Genomic DNA, 25,094 nt, shown 5'->3' with positions numbered 1-25,094 from the left:
GGCGCGATTCGGGCAACCGCCTGGAGCGGCAAAAATGTGGGGCGGAAAATCCTTAACATATTATATACAGTAATCTTGGTAATCAGGATTCAATAAGACCAGGGCTATTTTGAAAACTGGGATTGTATGGAAAAATTCATTATAATTTATAAATAAAAAAAGCGGTCTAGATGCGACCCGAAAGGTCCACAAGACTAACTTCCCAGTGGAAAGGATAAAAAAATATCATATGTTTTAATATTTATATCGTTTTTATTAGTTTTGTTGTAAACAATCACTTTTAGCGGGGGCTTCGTCCCGTGCACTCGTGCAGGGGCCTCGTCCCTTGCATCTCAGCGGGGGCTTTGCCCCTGCACCCCCGATGACGTTAAAACTATATAAATGATAAGTGATAATAAATGATAAGTGATAATAATGACAATTATACAATTTTTCATTCGGTACAAAAAACGACTTGACCGATTTTTCTTAAAATCTAATCAGATCTAAGTTACATAATGCGTTAAATGAAACTGGTCTCATGTCAATATCATCATTTGTTCTCGAGATACGCGAGGTGAAAATTGAATCCGAACATACCTACATACATACATACATGTGCACACACGGACATCCTTTTAGAAACCATACTATTCGACTCTAAAGGCCTTGAAACTTGCAAGGAGATATATACTCCATGGAGATATGTTAAAATTTTCAATTTGCAAAATCGGATCCATTACAATAACTGTCCACTGAGAACTTAATAAAATACTGAAAAAACACCATTAAAATCTATGTATTTAAACGAAACTGTACAAGTACGATAATAACGATAAATCTTGGGTGTGTAGGCGCTCTACTCCATAACTGGTAATCGATAGATGACCACTTTAAATTAGAAAGTTGTTATTGATTAATAAGTAACACTTTTTATTCGAAACATTTTTCTGCAAACCGTACAGTCTCGGCAAAAAAGGACTGAAAATTTTTACCCAAAATTGTTTTTTCGTATCAAAGTGTCATTTCTTATAAATTCTTCTGTGAAATCTAAGCACTCTTCAAAAAATTTTACAATAAATCCAACAAAAATGGTTCGTTTTTTTATAAAGATCATTTTAGTTCAAATTGAATGAACAAACGCTCAAAAGACTAGATTTTTGCTATCAATAACTGTGTAAACTATTCGGTTTACAAAAAAATATTTCAAACAAAAAATGTTTTCCTATTTATAACGAACAACTTTCTATTACTTATTGTTGTTGTTTACATTTAATCATGCACACGATATTTACATCATAGCCTATTCGACTATATTTTGATATAATATGTTACATACAGGCGTAAACTAAATATTGACAAATATCTTTTCTAGTAATCTTAATTAAAGAGAATTGAAAAAAATACACTCGAAGCAGGACTCGAACCCGGACTTCTTGGATTCATGTCAAGCGCCCTACCAATTAGGCTATTCGAGTTCTAGACACGAAAACAATTTTTTCAACTCAATGAATTTTTTAATTTGTTTATCCACTTATTTATTATTATTATTTATTGTAATTAGATCGAATTCGATGCCAGTATAATATGTGTCTCTTTGAAACTAATATTTTTCGTTTGAAGCATTTTCCCGATTAAATTTATTTATCGAGTTTCAAGCATATGTCAACTTAAAAAGCATCCTATATGTGGTATAAATGTAAAAGGCGGCAAATATTATGCGTAAATAGTTAAATCGGGCCCTGTTTTTTGGATACAGAACCCTAAAACAAAGTACAACCTTTACTTAATTTTCTTTTTGTACAGGTGTTAGAGGGGTAAGGGATTCCTAATTAAATTTACTATTTTCATTTTAATTGTATTTTCATATTTTACAGTTTGTTTAATTAAAAAAAAATTTTTTTAATTATTCTTAAATATTACAATTTTATTTTTCATTTTTCGTATATTTCCTATTTGTTAACGCATGATCTAATTGTTTCCAGGAGTGAATCATTAAAATTTTTTTTAAATCATGCTTTGCCATAAAAATAAAACAATCTAGAATCGCGAAAATTTTGTGAATTTTTCGATTTTTTCAAAACAGTGGATACTTCTTAAAAAAACGAAAAAACATTTTTTTTGATCTGAATAAAAATTATTGAATGTAATATAAGGAGTTTTAAACTTAGATTAAGTTAGCGGACTACTTTTCTAATTTTCCAAAATTTCCAAGTGAAGAAATTCTCGTTTTTATCTGTAAATTATTCGTGAAATTTTCAATTTTTCCGCTCAATAATTTTTTTTTTAACATCGGGCTGTATGATTGCCGAGCTCTTAATATGAATTTAGCAGACCACCCTAATTTTTCAAAAACTAATTGAGCGGCAAAAAAAAATTTCATGAATAATTTACGGATAAAAATGGCAAATTCTCAGTATAAAAAAAACACGGGTTGCACTCTGGGAGTGCCGGCAGGAGTGAAAACTTGAATATTAACGTTGTGCTTTTTTTGATATTTTGGAATTGGAATAATTTAGCACGAATTGCTTTAATTATCAGTATAAAAGTACTATCATTTATGTGGTAGAATACAATATTTATGTATTGCGCTATCGTACACAAACATGACATTTTCATGAACGAACATTTTTTACCCATTACAAAAAAAGTGTACAACGCCGCTAAAGAAGTTTTCACTTCAAAAATCGAACTTCAAAGTATGAATTTATTAATCGGAATAAATAATTTACACAAAGTATGTTGTTATGGTAAATGCAATGGCACAGTCTTCCTTATACCATTAATTACTTGAAAAATGTGTCCATTACAAGCTCTATCAAAGGCTTGCAAATTTTTGTATCACGCACGCAAAGGTCAATTTGTCGGATATCCGTTTTTATTATTATTCTAATGAGACGATAATTCAATAGAAATCGTTAATTCCAATACTGCACAAATTTCCCGAGTAAGGTGAACGAAGATATGACAATTTCTATATATTTTTTGTTAACCCAGCCTAGAACATATATTTTTGGTTATTTAAAATACGACCCTGACCGTTCAAACATTTAAAATACAAATTGATACAATTATTTACCAAACTCAGAAATTAAATTATTCAATTGAATGGTTATTGTGATCTTTAATTACGTTATTGACTATTTCACACAGAAGAAAAATGCTTTGAAATATATATTTTACAGTGCTTCGGAATAGCAGGGAGGGGGCAAACACTCCCCTCTGCTATACGCATTTTATCCTTACCACCTCGCTTTTTCGAGATATATCAATTGTATAATTTTTATTAATGTAATCTTTTAAAATTTATTTTGTATTTTTTATATTGGGTCCATTTGCTAAATTAATTCTTAAACATAACTTTCGAAAGTAGACGTACCCAATAAAAGTATGTACAAGATGTTTGAAACTAAGTGCAAAGAAATTTTCACTCTTTGAAATTCCTTCAATTTATTTGTCCACTGTTTCTGAATAGATAATTTTTTACTGATATCTTGATATTTATAGAATACTCAAAAGCAACTTTAAACAATTTGCGATTATTTTAGTTGTGTAATTACTAGTTTGATATTTAAAGTTGGTTTGTAAGAATTTTGATGTAATAGTAACTATCACGCATGAAAATGGATAAAATACTTTTATAAATTCAAATATTCTCAAAAAAAGTACTTTAAGTTTTTACGAAACCATTTTATATCATTAATGCAATAATATGGCCTGCCAGGCCCAAGCGTACAGGCCTGGCAGGGCCGCTCCCATTGAGAATTTGTCCACATAAATTTTGAATTAACATAAAGTCCTGTAAATGCATCTACTTATGAGACGCATTTCCACTGACGAATCAGATATCCATATCCATGCATATTATGAGCTCGGTACATTCTTTGACTTGGTCTTTCAGCCGAATATTTCAAACCGAAAATTTGGATCTTGGCGAAGCTATCGAATTGGCTGATGCTACAAAATATATTTCGATTAAGAGGAAATGCTGGAGAAGAGTTCAGGAGAATTTTCAATACCATGAGCGGTATACGCTCGAATATACAGACTGATTCACATGATTCACTGATTATAGATAGATTTTTGAATCATCGAAATATTCTATCAAATTTTGCTTGTCTCTTTCTCAACAAAAAATAAAATTTTTATGAAAACTGACCCATTTTAGAACGATGATTCCATTGACATTTGGGTCGACAAAGTTTAACTTTGGCAAAAACGCATTGCCGGACGGAGTGCCAAAAATTCACTCTGATAGTTTTGTCTGTGGCAACAGCGACGAACGAACACTCTTTTTCAACCTTGCATCGTCTCCAAACATATCTTAGATCGACAATGCCTGAAGAGAGGTTAAGCGGCCTGCATTTTTTTATTGCCGCTAGCTCTATTCTGCTTCTATATGTCCTTTTTCGCTCTTTTATCGTCCTAATAGAGTAATTAATTTGATTAAAGTCTTGACACCAATAAAATGATATGAATTCAAAATTAAAAGATCCGAACGAAAATCATGTTTTAAAAACTACAATTATATGCTATAACTAGTGTAAGGCCATAGAAAAAGAGGAAGATAAGGAATGTTTTCATCTCCTTTTATTCACCGTACCAACATTTTATTACAACTTTGATTTTTCTTGTTTCAGGTTAACGATTAAAGCTGGATGTCCAATGAATTTAGAAGATTTTCCAATGGATACTCAACGCTGTCCTTTAAAATTTGGTTCATGTAGGTAAACAGAAAAAAACTTTACAAATATTTTCATCATTATTTCAACTGGAGCCTAATATTCTGTCGCGTTAAATGCAACCTAATATTGGCACCAATGCACGTTTTAACAATAATTAACAATAGTAGGGGAGTCCTAGAAGGGATTTTGGGAATTACTCGAGCGCCTCAAATTAACATATGGGAGGTTCCTTGGAACATTCTAAGTACCTGCAGAAATACTAGCCCTTGGTAACGAGACGCGGGCGCATAGATAAATGATGTGTTTTATCCACTTTTCAGATTCGGTTTACTCAGTTCTTCCAGTTTTTTTTTATTACCATTAAAAACGGTTCAACTAATTCTGCTGAAAACGCTTTCAGTTCTTAAATACACGAGCCCAGTCACGTGTTAATGTCGCACACACACACACACACACACACAGACATAACATTGAAAAGGTTTGATTCGGATATTATGGCCTTGAAACTGTGGAAATATGTAAAACTGGAGAGATTTTGTAAAACTTTTCAAAATCAGCCCCATTACGTTAACTTCCTCTGGGAAGTAAATTAAAAATTCAATATTCGATTTATCAACCATAAGTTATTTTTCCAATCTCTGAGGGAATTCCTGCCGAGTCAAAAAAATGTACACCATCAGATAAGGATACGGTTTTTAGAATCTTTATCCGCGGATACGGATATTTAATATGTACTCCATTACAGGCTCAGACTCGGTGCGATTAACCTTGAAACTATGCACAATAATGAAGCAGATGTGTTTGTCTAATTATGAAATACGAAAACCAAAGTAGCCGGATGGTCGGCTTTGGCTAATAAAATAAAAAAATAAAATAAAACCGTCAGATTAAGAAAACTACGCAAGATTTTTTTCCGATTAAGGATGACCAAGACATCAAGTTGAACCTCCTTTATGAAAATCTGACGCGCTTGAGTTACATTAGATGTCGATTTTTTGTTGCATTTCCAAAAATCCAGCATGACCTTGGATCATCTCCAAATCGTTAGTCTTAGGTATGGGAGCTTCTTTGAGTTCCACTTAACGTCCAATATGAGCATTTGTATCCCTTCTGTATGACTACCTCCACCGCCTAAGCCGTCGATATTTCTTTTATCAGAGATACGTGGGAGTATTACAGTTTCAATGTCTGACGCACTCGAGTAACTCATGTTTTTTCTTTACATTTTTTAAGGCCTGTAAATTCTCCATCCACAACTAAATTGAAAAAATTTATAGGATATTTTTTTCTTAAAAGCTACAAAATTCAATAGATCAACAACACTCGAGTTACAACACATTTAACATTTTGGGCTCCTTATTACAATTAATCAACAAAAATAAATGTAAAACATTCGAAGTGATGCACACACTCCCGGAGTTCTGAAAATTTTAGATTTCCAAATTTCTAAAAATTTTTACAATCGCCAAATCCATAACTAATTTATAAGTAAACAAGGAAGTTATGTGGTGCTCGTCCACATTAGATTTCTAATTTTCTTAAAAAGCATGTTCTAATCAACAGTAAATTTGTCTGTTTTTTTTTCGTTGTCAGATAAAACTAAACAAAATAATTTTATATCAAAATTTATATGGTTTTAAATCTTTGTATTGTATAGAGTTTTGGAAGGTTGCCAATACCTACTCACTCTCTTATAATCTATATAGAATATAAAAAAAAATTCATTATTATGTTTATGGAAATAATTTTTATTTTATCTGCAGAATAATTGAAAGTTGCTTTAGTTTAACTTTTTTTTTTTCTTTTAAATAATTCAGAATAAATTTATTTTGATTTTTTCTGGCCCAAAATGCAAAATGTATTTGATTAAACAACCCTAAAAGTCATAAAAAAGTTTCTATATATTGTTATAAATTTGAATTTCAAAATATTCTCAAAATCGAAATAGTTTTTAATATAAATAATGGTTTAAAAAAATAAAAAAACACACGCTTTTGTAACTAGCTGAAGTAAAAAGTAGAAAATATTTTCTATAAGTTAAAAAAAAAAAATCATTTTATCGTATAAAAGCATGGGGTGCTGGATTTCAATTATTTTAAATATTTTATTGACAGATATTGGTCTTAATCACTCTATTTGTATAACCTGTATATATATAATATATATCAAGGTATACTAAGTTTAGTGCCAAGCTTGTAACGCTTAAAAATATTGATGCTACGAACAAAATTTTGGTATTCGCTCCGAGCGTGAATTTCGTTTCCATGACAACGATACACTACTTTAATTATAGAATTAATGGATGCATATATAATTGTGTGGATTGCATTGAAAACTTACATTTAAAATTTAATATTCTTGTTTCACAAATTTAAATAAATAATTACGATAATTAACATTTGAAAAATAATATTTGTACAATTTGATTTCTTATTTTCACAATTTTTAATGCATTAAGTTTAATTAATTAGTGTTTTTCAATCATTTTAATTTGACAGTTTCTATATCATTAACATGTAAATAATTGCAAATTAGTCATAACAGCCCACTTTATCTCCAAAATTTTTCACTTAAAGCGCTGGCATCGATTTTATTATCCCTACCATGACTACGCACACAACGAATAGGTATTCATAAAATCACCTATAGTCCGTTACTCCATTGCCCCTCTGTCCGTAAACAAGATAACTCATAAGAAAACTCAAGATACTTCGTAAATGAGCAACATGGGTCAATTGAGTCTTGGATCCGTAGGACTCATCTTGTAAACCGTTAGAGATCAGCCAAAACTATAAATATATTTATAGTTTTATTTATATATATTTTTTATAGTTTTCTCCAAAACTATAAAAAATAGGACGTTATAAATTTGCAGATTGCTTCAACCAGTAGTTTTGTGGAACATTCAAAGCGAAAAAATGCAAGAAAACACTTTTAAAGGAAATGCTGAAAAGGCTTCCATAGTATATTTATTTATTTTGTAGGAATTATGGTATCATTATGTTTAGAATTTTACAATTAAAATCAGTAGATAGAGTCTTCCTTAGTAGTATTGCCCAATTTCCTTCTTTTTAGTTCAGCAACTTACAAAAGCGTGTTTATTTTTTAACACTATTATTTATTTATCTTCTATCTATATATATATAGGAGACTTTCTATAGATCTATATAGATAGTCACTCATCACGATATCTCTGGAACTATAAGACCTAGAGACTTGAAATTTGGCGGGAATATTCCTTTTGCCAAGTAGAGGTCAGCTAAGATTTTACGAAATTCCACCCACAAGGGGGGTTGCGGGGGTGTTCATGAATAAAAAATTCATATTTTTAAATTATGGCTTTTAATAGTTCAAAACTTGGTTAGAATGTTTTAAATTACATTTAGAAATTTTTTTAACCTTCGGAGGGTAGAAAGGTGTAGCGAGAAAGTGGGAAGGAAATATCGAATATTTACAAATATACCTAAGTGGGGTATCAAATAAAAGAGCATGACGTGTACATTACAAAAATGTTATCCAACGCGAGGAAATGTGGAGGGAGGGGTGCAAGTGGGGATGTTTCCCAGCAAAGCGGGTATATTTTACGCCACGCAAAGCGGGCGGGTAACAGCTAGTTAGGTATATAATCAGGAGCAAACTTATAGTAAATGTTTAAATTAATTAATGTTAAAGCTAATTTTTAAATTTTCAAAATTCGAAATAGAAGGGTATGATTTTCTTTTTCGAAATTCCTTGGTTTATAATAGTTTTCAAGTAGATATTTAACACTAAAACACTCACGAAGGGACCATTTTTCATTCGTATAATTTCAAGTTATATTTTATAATTTGTATAGGCTAATGAATTTTAAATGAAACTTGTATATACTATTGTGATACATATTACCCTTATACACCCTGTATACAGGGGCTGTAAGGCGCTCAAACCAGAATTTTTTCCCTTGTATATTTCGTTGTATGTTTGTTCGCAATCAATTTAATCGTCGCTCCACGACAAATTATAACAAGTAGAGTAAGCATTAAGCACTATATTATGTATTATTATCACTTTATAATTGAAACTTGTTGAAAAATCAACCATATAAATTATTTAAAATCAAGATTCAACAAAGCTGGAACTTCATCGGGCAGTGCGATGTAATTAATATTACGAAAATTACCCTGGGGCATAACATGTCATGTTGAATAACGAATACAAATCATTAAATTTTATATCAAAATGAGTGTTCGAGGTACTAAATTTTTTTCATTGGCTCTTACCGTCGATACGAGGCGACCAGCGATGGATTTATACTAGGGGCACTCGAGACTAGTGCCCAAAACGGGAAATTTTCAAGAGCGGCAAAAGTGAAAAAGTCTTAAAAATTATCCTTAATATAAATTCATATGGTTTTCAAATCAAATTCTTGACCAGAATCCGAAAATAATTTTTTAGTTTACGCCTTAACATATTTTCGGCAAAAAAACTCTTATATATCGAAAACAGTGAGATAAGGTACAAAATGCCAAGGGTCAAAAACTGTTTAAAATTGTCCAAAATAAAAAGTCACATAATTTTTAAATCAATTTTTTTACCAAAACCACAAAATAATTTTTATTTTCATCAATAACGAATTTTCGGAAAAATATATATTTTACTTTTTTTAAACGCTTGTATATGGAAAATGGTGAGGTTTGGTGAAAATTGTCATGAGTCAAAAAATAATTCCAAAATATAGTTTCCAAATCATGCAAAATATAATTTATAATGCTTTCAAATTGAATTTTTGACCGGAACCACAAAATAATCTTTAATTTCGCCAATAACGAGTTTTTGACGCTTTTTTTTTTAAATACTTATATCTCAAAAACGGAGAGGTTAGGTAAAAATAACATGGATAAAAATGCTGGGAATTGTCCATAATATAAAATGCAATAGTTTTTGTTAATTTGAAATAAAGAGAGTGTGGTATCCAGAAGTATGTTACTTCCGTCCCACCTTATGGGCGTAAATCGAAAAAACACAAGTACGCATGTATATGACTTTTTTGAGTAAACTCAGACAAACATTTTCCACCGGCTCCCATAAAAATCAACACACGAGAAGACAATTTCTTGGTTAGACTGTTTTTTCGGTTTCATTTCCTTAATTATAAGAACCCAATCATAATCCCTAGGTAGTCCAAAACAATTTTTGTATGTAATTAACCTATTTACAATAATTTTTCTGCTATGAATGAGTCATTTTATTTATATAAAAATTGTATATCGTATTGTATTTCATTTAAGTGGAAAACCCTTTTATATCCTGTTCAATCTATTGTACCTCAAAGCAGAACTTTAGGTCCAAATTTTGTCTTATTTATACCTGCAATTCCCGTAGATGCGTTGTACAGAAAGAAATTTAGAGGAAATGTGTGCAGATATCTTGTCTTCATTTTACATTTAAAAAAATTATTTTTTTTGCCAGCAGGAATTTGACAGAGGATATTTAAAAATATTAAATGATTGCCCTGCAACCAGAGTTGAGCTAGAAGGAGTATATTATGTAGGTATATACAGTGTAGGTACACTAAACGAATATGATTACGATGATTTTCTGAAGAGGCTTTTAAGAATGATGATGCGTTGTCACGTACAACAGAATTGATTCATTTTAAACGAATAATCATGTACATGCTGATTATTAAGTTATTCATTCAATATTTCTTTTCTTCTTGAAATTATTTAGGAATGAAATACGTCTGAGATACCTGAAATCAGTTGCGTCAACTATGTTTATTAGTATGCATATGCCAAAGAAGCTGCGAATATTGCTAATCTTAAAAGACATTTTTGTCGTTACGAAAACATATTTTTCCAAAATGAAAAAAAAAACACACATTCAAATCATTTCAGGGTGATTGTAATTTTAATATGATCCATTTTGATAATTAAAATCTTATTTTGATTTGCCAGACAGAAATTAGGTTGCTTTATTAGCCCTCATCCCTCGTTAATTAACCTAGTCACCCTCACATTCAACAACGAGCTCTAAACTCCATAACAACTTTTATTATGCGTTTCTAGCTGATTTGAAGAAATGTAAAAAAGACTCCGTACGATTAGATATGAAAATGGCTTTCTACGAAACTTTTTCAAACCGCCAATTTTTATATGCCCCATGAGTTACTTTTTAGAGAAAACGGAGCACATCTAAAGCACGGAATTGATGACAATTTTTATATTCGCCCTCCCAGTCACTGAAAGAGAGATAATAAAAAGTACGTAATTCGTGACTATTGATTCTTTAAACCTCGCAACGGCGGCAACAAGATATTGTCGGGAACAGTTTTATCCGTTTAATAAAACATGTCAATGAACATTTTTATCTGCAATTTTGATTAATAGCCCTATCGAAATTGATTTATTCTTTGATAATATCTCGAATTTTCGATCACCCCATAAAGTTGAATATATTGTGCTATTTATTGAAGAAAATCGAGAGAGTGGGGAAGGACAGAGATAGTTACAAGTTTTATTAACATATTTTATCAGAAATTAATTCTGGTAATACTTCGATTTCAATTCATTGGGATGATTTATATATAGTCTAGTATAATGGATCATGTATAGCAACCTTTAGATATTGTTAACAAATTCATGAATAATTCAACTACTTAAATATTTAACAAAGAGATTTTCCGCATATTATATCAATTTTTTTGAAATTAATTAATAGAAATGACTTGAACAGAAGATGAGTGGCAGAAACAATTAATTAAAAAAGATATCTCCCTTTTAATAATACCATAAATTAATAACCGAAGATCTCATAAATTAGCTTAGAATTTATATTACTATTGGTCCCGATTGCCAATAACAAATTAATACACCTCTAGAAATTGGTGAATACACTTAAGTACTTAAACTTTTACAGATTTAAATAAAATTTTAAGTAGATATTATGAATAACCTTGAGAATTACTAAACACAGTTTTTCCCCGTCAAGATATTCGCAATCAAATTTGGAACTTCGGCATGAGTTAAATGTACTAGTTGACTAAAAACTGGAACATTTTAAATTATATCTAAAAAAACTTTTCTACACATTTTGTTCAAAAACAACTTAACCCATCGGCACTCGCGTCAATCGTTGCATTATCTTTATTCGCGTGATGACAGATTTGCTCACGCGTTTTGCACAAGCATCAAATACTTTGCGCGTTAAATATTCTTAAACTTTGTAAAACATAACCTCTGAGTATTATTGAAGAAGTCTGAGAGTAAAAATATTGAAGCCGAGAAATAATCTAAATAATTAAATTCATTTTAACTAATTGCATCATATTTCTTTAACAAATTTTTTAATTTACCGAGTACGACTTATATTAAATTAACGCTTAGAATTTGTATTTGTCAGTGAGTGAGTTAGCGAATCCGCTTCATTTTGGGAATTTTCCACTGTTTGGTTAACATTAAGACCCGATTGGTCTTGCTTATCTTGTAAAATAAAAGTTATTTATGTTTTTAATCGATCGTGAGCAAAATGCTCAAACGCGAGTATTGACCGTTTGATCCTACCTTAACTTATGTCGAATTTTTTGGTACCAAATTCTTACCCGTCTTGTTAAAAAGATAAACACAAAAAATAATTTATAAATATGCAGCTGTGTGTGTATAATTTGTACATGCATGTATGCATACAATGTATAAGTATTATGTACAGCAACACGTCTGTTGTCACAAATAATGTATATTGCAGCATATTTTTATGAACTTGACTTTTGCGGACACTGTACGTAGCAGCATCCTACCAATTTTTTTATTAAGGGAAGCCAGACCAATCATTCGGATCTAAATGTTTATCAGAATGTTGCAAATTTCCAAATTGAAGCTGGCTGACTTTCTCACTCAAAGACATATACAAATTCTAAGGCACTTCTAGACATGCTTCAAGAATATACTAGAAATTGTTCACCAGCTCTCGAATTTTACGGATATTCGCTTTTCTTTATTTGCCATTAAGAATATAATTGAATAACAAATGCAAAATTATGGCGATACTGAATAAAATAGGATGTTCGCTGCCCCACAAATTGAAAATTATCTTCCTAATTGAATAATTAAAAATTTCAAGCTCAATTTGGAGAGGCTATGGAGGCAGCACAAGAGTGTTTGAAAAGTTGAAATCAATGAAAGTAAGTTTAAACCTTGTAGCTTAAATTTGAAGAACTGTATAGATGAGCAAATCTTTGTATAGATGAGCAAACAATGATTTTATCCTGGAAATCCCTTGTATATCATTAATGCATTTAGAATAAAATAGACCCGGAAAAACAGCCACAAAAAAATTTTTGTAATAGTGCCCATTTTTGAAGGGGCTAAAAATTTCAGAACCCAACCAATTCTTTTATAGTCGACAAACTCAAGCAAACCCAGTCGTAATTACATCAACACTCCGGGTCTATAAAATTTTCGGTCTGTTGTCGGTTCAATTATTTACACATTTTTAATCTCAACTTAACATAATATTTTTTTTCGGCCACTTGATGATTTAATTAACGCCTGTCAAATGATTATTAATATTCAATTATTCGCTTAAAAAAAATTTAATTAGTTAATTAGACGTCTGTGTGAAATAATGTGTTCGATCACATTTTAATGATAAACGAAAAAAAAGGATGTAAATATTATATTTTTTTAATTTTTAAATATGTCATAAATAAAATTATACGTAATTAAAATTCAAGTGTTACTGACAATACATTAATTTTGTAGTATCGTATCGTTCGTTCACTATGCTCCACCCGCCTTATCAAAATATATATTGTTCACGATCGTTTCGACAGCGAATAAAATGTTGGCGTATTACAGAATGATTGATTTAAAACAATATAGAACTTGAGATACATATATGGTGGGACAACGAAGTGTGTGATGTTGAAAACGCTGTAAAATCAAAATCCATTAATTTATCCAAATTATTTTTTACCATGTATATATGAAATATACATAGTATATTAAGTTTAGTCCCAAGTTTGTAACACTTAAAAATATTGATGTTACGAAAAAAATTTTGGTATAGGTGTTCATAGAATGACTCAATTAGTTCAATTCCGATTATCTGTCTGTCTGTCCGTAAGCACGATAACTCAAAAACGAAAAAATATATCAAGCTGAAATTTTTATAACGTACTGAGAACGTAAAAAATGAGGTCGAGTTCGTAAATGAGCAACATAGATCAATTGGGTCTTGAGTCCGTAGGACCCATCTTGTAAACCGTTAGAAATGGAACAAAAGTTTAAATGTAAAAAATGTTCCTTATAAAAAAATAAAAAACTTTTGTTTGAAACATTTTTTTGTAAACATCTTTGTTTACCCACGAGAGCGCGAATTAAATTTTATAGTGTGCATTAACATGGGAATATCAGTTATTATATGGCTATTTAAGAGTGGGTATCTTTATTTATCTTTATTTACGTGACGTCAAAAAACAAACAATTGCGTCATCAACATTGTCTATGCATGGTATTTCAACAATTAACTCAGCCAATTGTTTGTTTTCACTTGTTTTAAGATAATTTTGTTATTTCAGGGCCGTAACTAAGGTGTAAACTAGGACCGTAACAAGGACGTGGCAATACAGACACGCGAAAAGTATGTTTTATACGTAAAACAAGAAGTCAATAATTTTACAAAAATTATAGTCTGTTCTAACTGTTACTTTTACCTCATAACTTTCGATTGGGTGAACCGATTTTGATGATTCTTTATCTGTTTGAAAGCTAGTGCTTCCCGTGTGGTCCCATTTCATTTTGTTCAAGTTCTAACAACGGCATCCATGAGAAAACCATAAAAGTCTTATATTTGCATTAAGTATGCACGACAAGAGGACGAATAACTCAATATCAAGCCAACCGATTTCGATGATTCTTTTTTTAGTGAAAATTTAGTTAGTGTACTTCAAATTCACTAAAAATAACAAAATAAAAAAAACTTTAACAAAAAGAAAACCGACTTCAAAAGAAAATCTTTTCCAAAATAAATTAATATGCACTAAAAAGTAAAAAAATAACGATAATATAATGTAGTTAAAATTATTGTAATTTTTGGAGTCGGTGTCAGCCAAGCTAATGTAGCAAACTGTTCTGTCAGAGTGGCGACGATGAGAGAGTTGTAAGTTGAGACGATGTATAAGATTTTGTTTTAGAGTTGTTTTTTATACTCTGTATATATGAAATATATAGCAAGGTATACCAAGTTTAGTCCCAAGTTTGTAGCGTAATAGTACATGAATCAGTGGATGAAAAATTAAAAGTATTTCATTGCCACCCCCTTTTGGTAGAACATTGTGGTGGAGTAGATTTTCGGGGTTAATTTTGAGGGGGGTTTTCGTGGGGGGTGAAATTTGAAGGGAGGTAAAATTTGTAGGTGGGTTAATTTTGGTAGGGGGCTTTTTATACCTTGTAAAATGTCATTATTTGTAGAAAAAATATTTGAGAGAATTCTCCGAATGTATCTTTTAATGTAAACATATAAAGACTATCAGTGAAATAAAAGTCGATAGGAAATTAAATGTGGTATATGTATATGTATACATCAAGGAACCCGACTGTTTAATATTATAACTTTTAAAATGTCAGTGTTTCGGACATACATTGCGTGCATGCATGTATAGACTAAGGCGCACAACCAATCTAATTGCATTCATTTTTACCGACCGGACCTTACGAATAATTTCTTGGAAAAATGCCACCCCAAATTTTAACATTTAATAATTAAATGTGTTTCATTAAATTTTTTATCCTATATATAAGTAATAAAATAACCTCATTTCGAATTTAAAAAGACGGTGTTGCAATTGACTCAAGTACAAAAAAAAAACCTCTTTCTTAACGACGGTTAGGCATAGACAGGCGAGACACCATATAAGTATCTCATCCACATTCTCGTGCCTTGCCCGACTTCGAGCTTCTTCTCGAGAGTGTGGAGAAAGCTTAAGTCAAATTGTACAAGCGTATTTGCCTTAAAACAATAAACTTGTCTTGCCTGACCATGTATTCATTCAAATATTATGTATAATAGATACAATAGATATATTCAAACTATTACGATACGAAATAATTACATTGAACTCTTGTGGGAATTAGTTTTGCAAAATATTGGTCCTGTTTATTAACCACAAGGATGTTCGTTATTATTAAACTCATTGCAAATTTGGTTTTGTATTGGAAAATTGCATAGTATAAATTAACATATTGATATTTATTATATATCCTACCAGATGAAAACACGTTGAAGGTTGAACAAATAAATGATTCGGAAAATCAGATTTATTAAACAATTCTTATTTTTAATATCTTACAGTATTTTAACCGACTTCAAATAAAAAAGGAGGAGTTTATCAATTCGACTGTATTTTTTTATGTGTGTCACCTCAGAACTTTCGACTGGATGAAATTTTGATGATTCTTTATCTATTTGAAAGCTGGTGCTTCCCGTGTGGTTCTATTTCATTTTGGTCCAGTACAATAAGTATGCACGGCAAGAGGACGAATAACTCAATATCACACCAACCGATTTCGTTGATTCTTTTTTTAGTGACAATTTTAGTGTACTTCAGATTCACAAAAAATCACTAAAAAAAAAGAAACTTTTAACAAAAAGAAAACCGACTTCAAAAGAAAAACTTTTCCAAAACAAATTAATAGGCACTCAAAAGTAAAAAAATGACGATAATATAATGTAGTTATATATATAACAAATAATAATTTTAAAATTATTGTTAAAGTTTTTTTTATCTAAAACAAAATTGACATATAGTCTAGTTAACAAGTTCAAATTGGTGAAATATAGAAATAATAGTCGTAAAAATAAGATAATGTACTGCGTAGTGTACGCTGAGTGGGTTTCGTATTCATTTACAGGTCCTACAGAACAAGTATTGTATTTCGACGTATTTTGGCCCTCTGAATCCGAATTTTCGCATCGCTCAGAGTGGGAGGGGGGGGGGGTAGCTTAATTAATTTTTTATACGGCCATACTATTGAAAATTATAGTTACAACTTTTGTACTATTTTATTCTACGTGAAAAAACAAATAAGTAGAAAATACCACATATTTATGTATGAGAAAATGGAAAATTTATTCTAAATTAAGAATCCTTTTTATTTTTTCAAATATCTCTGTTAAAACTTCAGTTATTGCTACCCAACGCGAATTGTTATGAAATTTTGTTTAAAATCGTGTAACTTGAAAAAATAGACAAACTTTGAAAAGCTGTATCTCAGAAACTATCGGTATTATAAAAACCGGCTTGATCCTCTATTATTGCAAATTTAACCTTCTTTAAAAATAAATATTATGGTTTTTGATGAAAAACAAAACTTTCCAGGTCCAAACCAGCAGAAACTAAAATAATTGCAAAACTTTCTAGGTTTTTCTTTTTGGCATAATCCGGTCGTTTGCCGAGGTCGAAAACTTGTATTTAACATTGCTTTTACATTGCAAACAAACATATGTGATTTGTATGTTAAAAATGCATAATTTTTCATTTTTTTACGCATTTTTTACTAAGATTTTTTAAACTCTTTTGGCGTGGTCTTGTTAGGTCAAAAATTATTTAGTGTGTAAACCTATTTTCGGTGTTTAAAAAAAAAATTAATAAATAATAGGTAGAGATTGATTTCCGGGAATGGATGTTTTTTATTAGAAATTTTTTAAGAATTTTTTTTTTAATTAGACCATGTAGACTTACAGAATACGATAGACATATGTGTACTCAGGGTTGCTCTAACCTTTTGGAAAGCCTTGACATTTAAGGATCACAGTGCCCCTTTTTTTTTAAACTTCAATTCATAGCTAATTGGAGAACAGACTCCGTTTTCTATGTTTATGGTAACTTCATTACTATAACATGCAAAGAAGAGGCACAAGTTTGTGTTGAGAGTATTTACAAATTCATCCGTTAAAAATACATTTCATTTTTCTGTTTCAAAGTTCAAAACATTAGCTTTTAGTTTTGGGTAAGTTTTGCCGCATTTTGTCTCATTCTATGTAGGTATTTTTATAGTTGACAAATTGGATTTTTTTCAATTGAACCCTAATTGAATTACATTAATTGAACCGGACTTTTTTATCAAAGAAACATAATACTCATACTTCATAAGTTTGGGGCTATAAACTTCGAAAATAGCATTGCAAATCAATAGCAATGAAGGTTTCAGCAGGCATTGAATAAATAGATGGATATTAAGATATCATAGTAATTTACAACAATACTATTCAAACGCATATCTGTTTATTAACCGACTCCAAACAAGAAAAGAGGAGGTTATCAATTCGAGTGTATTTTTTTCATGTGTGTTACCTCAGAACTTTCGACTGGGTGAACCGATTTCATTTTGGTCGAGTTCTGACAACGGCATCCATGAGAAAACCATAAAACTCTTAAATTTGCATTAAGTATGCACGACGAGAGGACGAATAACTCAATATCACGCCAACCGATTTCGATGATTCTGTTTTAAGTGACAAATTAGTTAGTGTACTTCAGAATCACTAAAAATCACAAAATAAAAAAAAACTTTTAACAAAAAGAAAACCGACTTCAAAAGACAAAATTTTTCCAAAACAAATTAATATGCACCAAAAAGTGAAAAAATAACGATAATATAATGTAGTTATAATTATTGTTATTTTTGGAGCCAGTGTCAGCCAAGCTAATGTTGCAAACTGTTCTGTCAGAATTGTTTCCTTGGCTGACACCGATTCCATAAATAACAATAATTTTAACGACATTATATTATCGTTATTTTTGTACTTTTTAGTGCATATTAATTTGTTTTCTAAAAGTTTTTCTTTTCAAATCGGTTTTCTTTTTGTTAAACATTTTTTTTTATTTGAAGATTCCAACCTGTTTATGACTGCCATATTGACTACTTGACGTTACTAGTGATTTTCCCAATATACCGAATGTATATTCACTGAGGGTTTCCTTTCTGGTATTAATTTGATTGTTACCTAGATTTTACTCTGAGAATATACGAATATGATTAAAATATAACAGGAGGAAATTTTATTAAAATTTGAATGAACATATTGAACAAAAAATATAAAACTTCGGACATACTTGATATTTATTTGTAGTTATACCTGCCTTTTTTTGTCCATTTTTTTAACTCCTCCTGAAAAACATTGAAATTTTTTATTCATAACATGATATTATTGTTATGGTAAAACCATAGAATATTATGCATAGATAACACGAGGGATATGCTAGTATGTATGTGGATGCGATATGATGAATGAGAGAGAGGACTACCAGCTAGTTCCTATATGTCCCTGTCATAGTCATATGTCCTAATCATATGATGCATATGGGTTTTTCAACGCCAATCACAAAACACGCCAGTCTTCAACTTTGCGAATTGTTTTTGTTTGCCCGTTTAGTGAAAAACCGGCATAATCAAAAGCCTCGTATTTACAATGTAATGTATTTAATTAAATAAATAGTAATTAAATATTCATATAAACCACATCAATTATCTCTATGGTTAATGAACATACATGTAGTTCAATATAATAAACGATAGCTACTAATTAAAACTGCTTGCGATTTCGTGAATAAAGCTACATTAAAAGACAATTCTTTTAGTTTCAAATTATACTAAATTTTTATTCTCGCACACATTAAGGGCGGATCCATATCATTCGCGGATTTCGGTGGAGGATGACTTTTCATAAGAATTTTTTGCTCATTTAATAATGTTAATCTTAAAATGCTCCTCCTACATTTTTATTTGTGGCGTTAATATTGATACCGAAGTATTACTTGAAAACAAACCGCGAAAATCTGGATTATAAATGCGATTAAACGACAAGTTTGTTACGATATTTCAAAAAATATTCATCGAATCGTCAAAGTGATCGTGGATTTTTTTTTTTTTGGGTCAAATTTAATCTAAAAAATGATTTTTATTCAAATTGGAGACACCAAAATTTTCCTCATTTTTTCCATTTTCTTAAGGGGTGTTCCTTGAAAGCATCCAGAAAATTAAAAAAAATTGATTTTCGTTATTTGATGAAACTTGATGTATACAAAAATTTTGGTCCAAGAAATTCAAATATCGGGATCATTTAATGATGTAATGAGTGGGTAATGTTTAGGTTACCAAACTACAAAGGTTACACAGTTTATAAAAAATTTCTCGAACAAAAACATCCAGCTTTAAGAAAAACACCCATCCCAACCTCTAGGGCCAATACACCAAATTTAACTCGTGAAAACTTTTCCTACACTCAGGCAGCTAACAACGATAAGCGTTATGATTAATTTATTGACTGCCCGAATCATCAAAATGAAATAAAATGGTTCAAAATATACATATTTTTTTATGGAACGCCAATGTAATAATCTAACGTCCGACCATTCTCCAGTTTTAATATCGATATGTACCCAATTCATTCATAGAAAATGTACTCCCTATTTAACCATTAGACACACAGATTGGTGCTGATGTCAAAAGATTTAAGCACAAAGCTTTACTTCCAGAAAACATCAATACAAGAAAATATCTAATACAAGAAAAGCGTAGGTTAAGAAGAATCTGGCAACAAATCAGACTTCTAAGAGATAAAAATAATTTTTATAGACCATCTTACAACTTAAACGTTAGCTGGAAAATTTAAAAAAAAATTATATTGAAGATTATCTTGAAAACTTATCTCCCATTGAAGCTTTGGATTAAGCATTATAAAAAGCTACAAAACGTTGCAAGGAACCAAAACAACATGTGTCACCTCTACGCAAACCAGATGGATCCTGGGCAAGAAGTTTTAAAGAAAAGGCTGATTTATTTGCACAGAACTTGAAGGAAGCCTTTTCCAACTCACGAGACGCACCAGACGAAGAAATTTTACAATTTTTCAGCGCCCCTCTGCAGTTATCTCCACCCATCGAATATTTCTCTTTAAATGAAATAAGTATGGGAATTGAAACATTAAATCGTAAAAAAACGCCAGGATTCGATCTTATAACAACAAAGATTTTAAACTAGCTTCCAAAAAAGCGAAGTCAAATATCTGGGTGGGTATACAGCTTGATAGAAGACTTACTTGGCGTAAACATATCTGGTTGAAAAGAAAACAGCTAAACTTGAAATTTTCTAATTTTCATTGCGTGAAGAAATTGCGCGTTTCAGTGAGAGATATCTGGCACGCATTGAACAGCATCCAAACTCTGAAGTGATCAAACTGTTGGACAAGCGTGCAGTGTAAACAGACTAATACAAAACGTGCTAGATTTAAGATTTAGATTTATTTAACAGTCATTGTGAACAGACTAAACATACAAAGCGTGCTAGATTTAAAATTTAGCTTTATTTAACATAATCATTAGATCAAGGCAATACATATACTTAGTTTAAGCATATTAAGGTGATCACCAAGTAGATTACTATTCAAGTCAACGTTTTAGTCACTAGATCTATTTATAGTTCTTTTAAGAACTAATATTAGAAAATAGGAATAACAAAAATGTGTTATATGAATAAATTTAGCTACTTACGATGGTTGCGTTGCAATCTATTCTATTGTATGGTTTTTAATAATATTTTTTAAATAATATACAATTAGTTTTCTTAATATACAATTTTATTTCTAGTATTGTGGTATTTACTTCAATAACTACAAAAATTGAGTTTATTTAACGATTGGGTGATTAGTTTTTGACATATCGCCTAAAATACTGTAAGACAGCTATTATTTCAGAACGATTGTCGAAATGTTTGAAAAATATCACCAAACCGTCAAATAAGCTAGAGTTTTATGTTTTTTGAATTCTTGTAACCATAAATTAACATGAAAAATATGGTCGATATTTCGAGCAACAAGCTTCAGAGGTATCGACTGGATAAAAGGATTGCGTTATCGCGGGTTCACTTTTTTAATGGGGTTTATAATTCCAGATTTTATTCGAAATTTTTTCTAGAAAACTCATTTCCCATAATCTCAAAGAACATATTATAAATTCGTTTACCTTCGATAGTCTTGATTGACCCACCTAAATAAAATATCCAATTTGTTTCAGTTGGATACACCGTACAAGATGTTATTTACACGTGGAATAATGCACGACAAATTGCAATTGCAGATGATATGAAATTATCACAATTTGATTTAATTGCAACACCAGCTGCAAATCAAACGGATATAATATTGGCCAGTAATCCGAAACAAGGACGAAGTGCTGCTTCAAAAGCGACATTTGTCAGTAAGTAAATAGCGAACACATTTAGGTACTCATTTCTCATTTTGCCCATTTTGCTTACATTGGTTTAATGGTCTTCGTGAGTAAAATTTTATTAGGAATTCAATTATAATACGAGAGAGATAGTGGGTATTTAGATATTGGTCCCATCAGCCATTGGAAAAAATTTTGGTCGCCTATGTGGTGCTAACCTACCAGGATTCAGCTCTCAAAAAAGGCTGAGGTTACTGAAAATCGACCAGGTCTAATAGGAGAATAAACTTGCTCATGATCGACATAGTGCATTCCTACTATCAAGTATTCATGTTCTAGAAAGAAACAGATAATAAGTTATTAAAAATATGACATAACTTATTAGCATATCGTCTATGAGGACTAAGTACTTCGCTGCGTTTCGAATAACGAAAGATTCATTGTTTTTTTTTATTTTATTTTATTAATATTGGATCTAATATTATCAGCCTATCGACCTCATTTAGACCGTATGAAAGTATGACGTCACCAGTCTATTAGAGTTGTGAGCATACCCATCGTGCCCATAACGATGAAGCCGCGCTTGACACCAACTACATGCTGCCTAAAATTCAAATGCAGAAAAATAACGAAAACTTTAATAGAAAGCAACTTCCTATCTCAATTTTTAAGCAACCATAAAAAAATGTTTTATGTTAAAACGCCTTTTAACCATTAGCAACCTATAAAATCTTTCCCTCCCTAGAATCTACCGCTATAGTCACGAGTCTATTCGGCCTAACGATAAATCCAGCACTGGAAAGGAGGGCTTGAAAAAATATTTTTTCTTCAAAAAATTCCATAATTCCTACACATGGCACTGTTAAAACCAACTTTTAATTTGAGAATTATTCTGAAAAACGAATATTTTTTCAAAATTCTCAATAATCTAATTTTTTCAGGTGAATATTCAATGCTGTTGGTTAGTTTTCATTTACAACGACATATGGGCAATTTTTTAATTCAAGTTTATGGACCATGTGTTTTATTGGTTGTTTTATCTTGGGTATCGTTCTGGTTAAATCGAGAAGCCACTGCCGATAGAGTTTCATTAGGTACCTAATTGATGCTTTATTATCCATATCGAAATAAAAATAACACATGCCACTTTGTGAAAAATTGTATGCTCTTTATTACAGGAATTACAACGGTTTTAACGATGACATTTTTGGGTCTTGAAGCACGTACTGATTTACCAAAAGTCCCATATCCAACAGCATTAGATTTTTTTGTATTTTTATCATTTGCATTCATTTTCGCTACAATTATTCAGGTAATTTATATACATACTAAATTTTGCCCCCATCTTAGCTCGTGATAATGATTCATTTAGTGAATCATTAATTCATTTAGAGAACCTACCTTTACCTCACTTATCCCTTCTATATACTAATGCAATATACAACAATGTCAACTTTGAAAACTCACATGCTATCCTTCAATCCGCTTGTCCTCGCTTAGCCCTAAACATCAGCTTTTCCTTAGATTCCCTTGGAAAATAACGTGGCATTCGATCATGGAGTTCCCTGCTCTGTCTTAAAAAGAATGAACTAAAAAAGTGATACAATAAACTTTTGTCTCAAACTATGAGCACATATGCCAATTTGTACATTTCTAACTTAAAAATTGACAAAGTTTCATATAAACTTTCACCGCCTATTTTACTCCCTTGAAGAATGAATTTTTTGAAAATAGTAATGCAGTATACTTTTGTTTTGAACTATGAGCAAATATATCAATTTGTACTTTTCTAACTTCAATAGTTTTGCCCTCGACGTTTTCTTCCCGTTTCAACTTTAAGTAGGTATATAACTTCATAACCATTGTTTCAAATATTTCGTACAACGATAAAAAATAGTTTCTGATTTTCAATTTATAAAGAAGTAATCCTAACATATGACTTGTGAAAAGAATAATTAAAATTCTCTTTTGTAAATATTGTAAAGCACGTTAAGTTAAAAAAAAACCTTAGTAACATGACATTACAGCAAAAGCTTAATTACGTCATTTAAGGAACGTGTGTACAAAATTTCATTCTTCTAGACGGAACGGTTTCAGCTCTGTGTTGATCGATCAGTCAGTTTCCATTTATATATATACATATAATACTTATTAACCTAAATTTATCCAGGCATAAGGCGCTTCGGCCTAATTTAGTTACCTAGTGATGTGTCGGATATAAGTATCCGTATCCTTGACTGTGATGGTCCGTATCAGTATCCGCGGATCTAAATTTTTGACTATCCGGCACTTCACATGTTCAAACCTTGCAATGTCTGCTTGTTTTCAAAATTTTTTATAGTAAAATTTATTTGTTTTAGTTTGCAATCGTTCATTATTTTACAAAATATGGTTCCGGAGAATGTTATTTTAGTACTGACTTCAGTTCTGAATCCAGTAGTGATGAAGAAGAATGGTCTCCAATTTGTGAAATTCATAAAAAAACCGATTCGATGAAGGTAACTAAAAATTATGCAATACCCATTGGCGTCGCCAACGGAGAGCAGGTAGGGTCAGCTGACCCCTCCCCTCTAGCGATTCCCAAAAATGATTCAAAGTCTACTTATTTGATTTAAAATTATAATATTCTACTGAATTCAAATGTATGATAAAATGTAAATGAATGATAAAATAGATCTAATTTTAAAACACTACCATTTCCACGTTTTTTCTCTCCTATATTTTGACTCGAATGGCAAAATATTAATTGATGTGCTAGTCTGTTTGTTAAACGTTGCCCAACTATTTTTATTGACTGCTGATATGAAAGAAAATACTTCACTCTTCACATATACCCAAATGCTACTGTAAAAATAAGTTCGAGACACACAAATTAATTGGGTGAATTGTACTTCACAGCAAGAGCAAATCAGAGCCGCAATGCAAATATAAACGCAAAACTGGCTCAGTGGTCAAGCGGTCTAAGGCGTTAGTCTTTGACCATCTGGCTACTGATATATCTGGATAGTTTTTGCGGGTTCGAATCTAGGCAGCGGCAGTGTGAACAATTAAAATTAATGGGGGCGGTAGAATTGATCACAGTGTCGACGCTTGGATAAGAAGGAAGTAACCGATTCCACCCACATCATAAAAATGTAATTGTATATATACAGATGTAGTTAAATAAATAAAGATTAACAAATAATGATGTGGGTGGTTTCTGTTATAGGCATATGTCAGAAAAACGC

General features: G+C 31.0%; 1 protein-coding gene across 1 annotated transcript in view; it reads left to right on the top strand.

Annotated features, from left to right (window-relative positions):
• The window catches only part of LOC123293113 (gamma-aminobutyric acid receptor alpha-like), a 66,085-nt gene that overhangs the window by 40,207 nt on the left and 784 nt on the right, over positions 1-25,094 (top strand). The window contains exons 4-8 of the mRNA XM_044873828.1: positions 4,620-4,702; positions 21,715-21,897; positions 22,809-22,961; positions 23,046-23,179; positions 24,228-24,365. Coding sequence (XP_044729763.1) covers positions 4,620-4,702; positions 21,715-21,897; positions 22,809-22,961; positions 23,046-23,179; positions 24,228-24,365 — 691 coding nt within the window. The remainder of the gene's footprint in view (positions 1-4,619; positions 4,703-21,714; positions 21,898-22,808; positions 22,962-23,045; positions 23,180-24,227; positions 24,366-25,094) is intronic.

This window comes from Chrysoperla carnea, chromosome 2 (genome assembly GCF_905475395.1).
Source record: "Chrysoperla carnea chromosome 2, inChrCarn1.1, whole genome shotgun sequence".
NCBI classification, from domain to species: domain Eukaryota; kingdom Metazoa; phylum Arthropoda; class Insecta; order Neuroptera; family Chrysopidae; genus Chrysoperla; species Chrysoperla carnea.
Note: the sequence above shows the minus strand (reverse complement) of the source record. Positions and strands in the feature narration are given on the sequence as shown.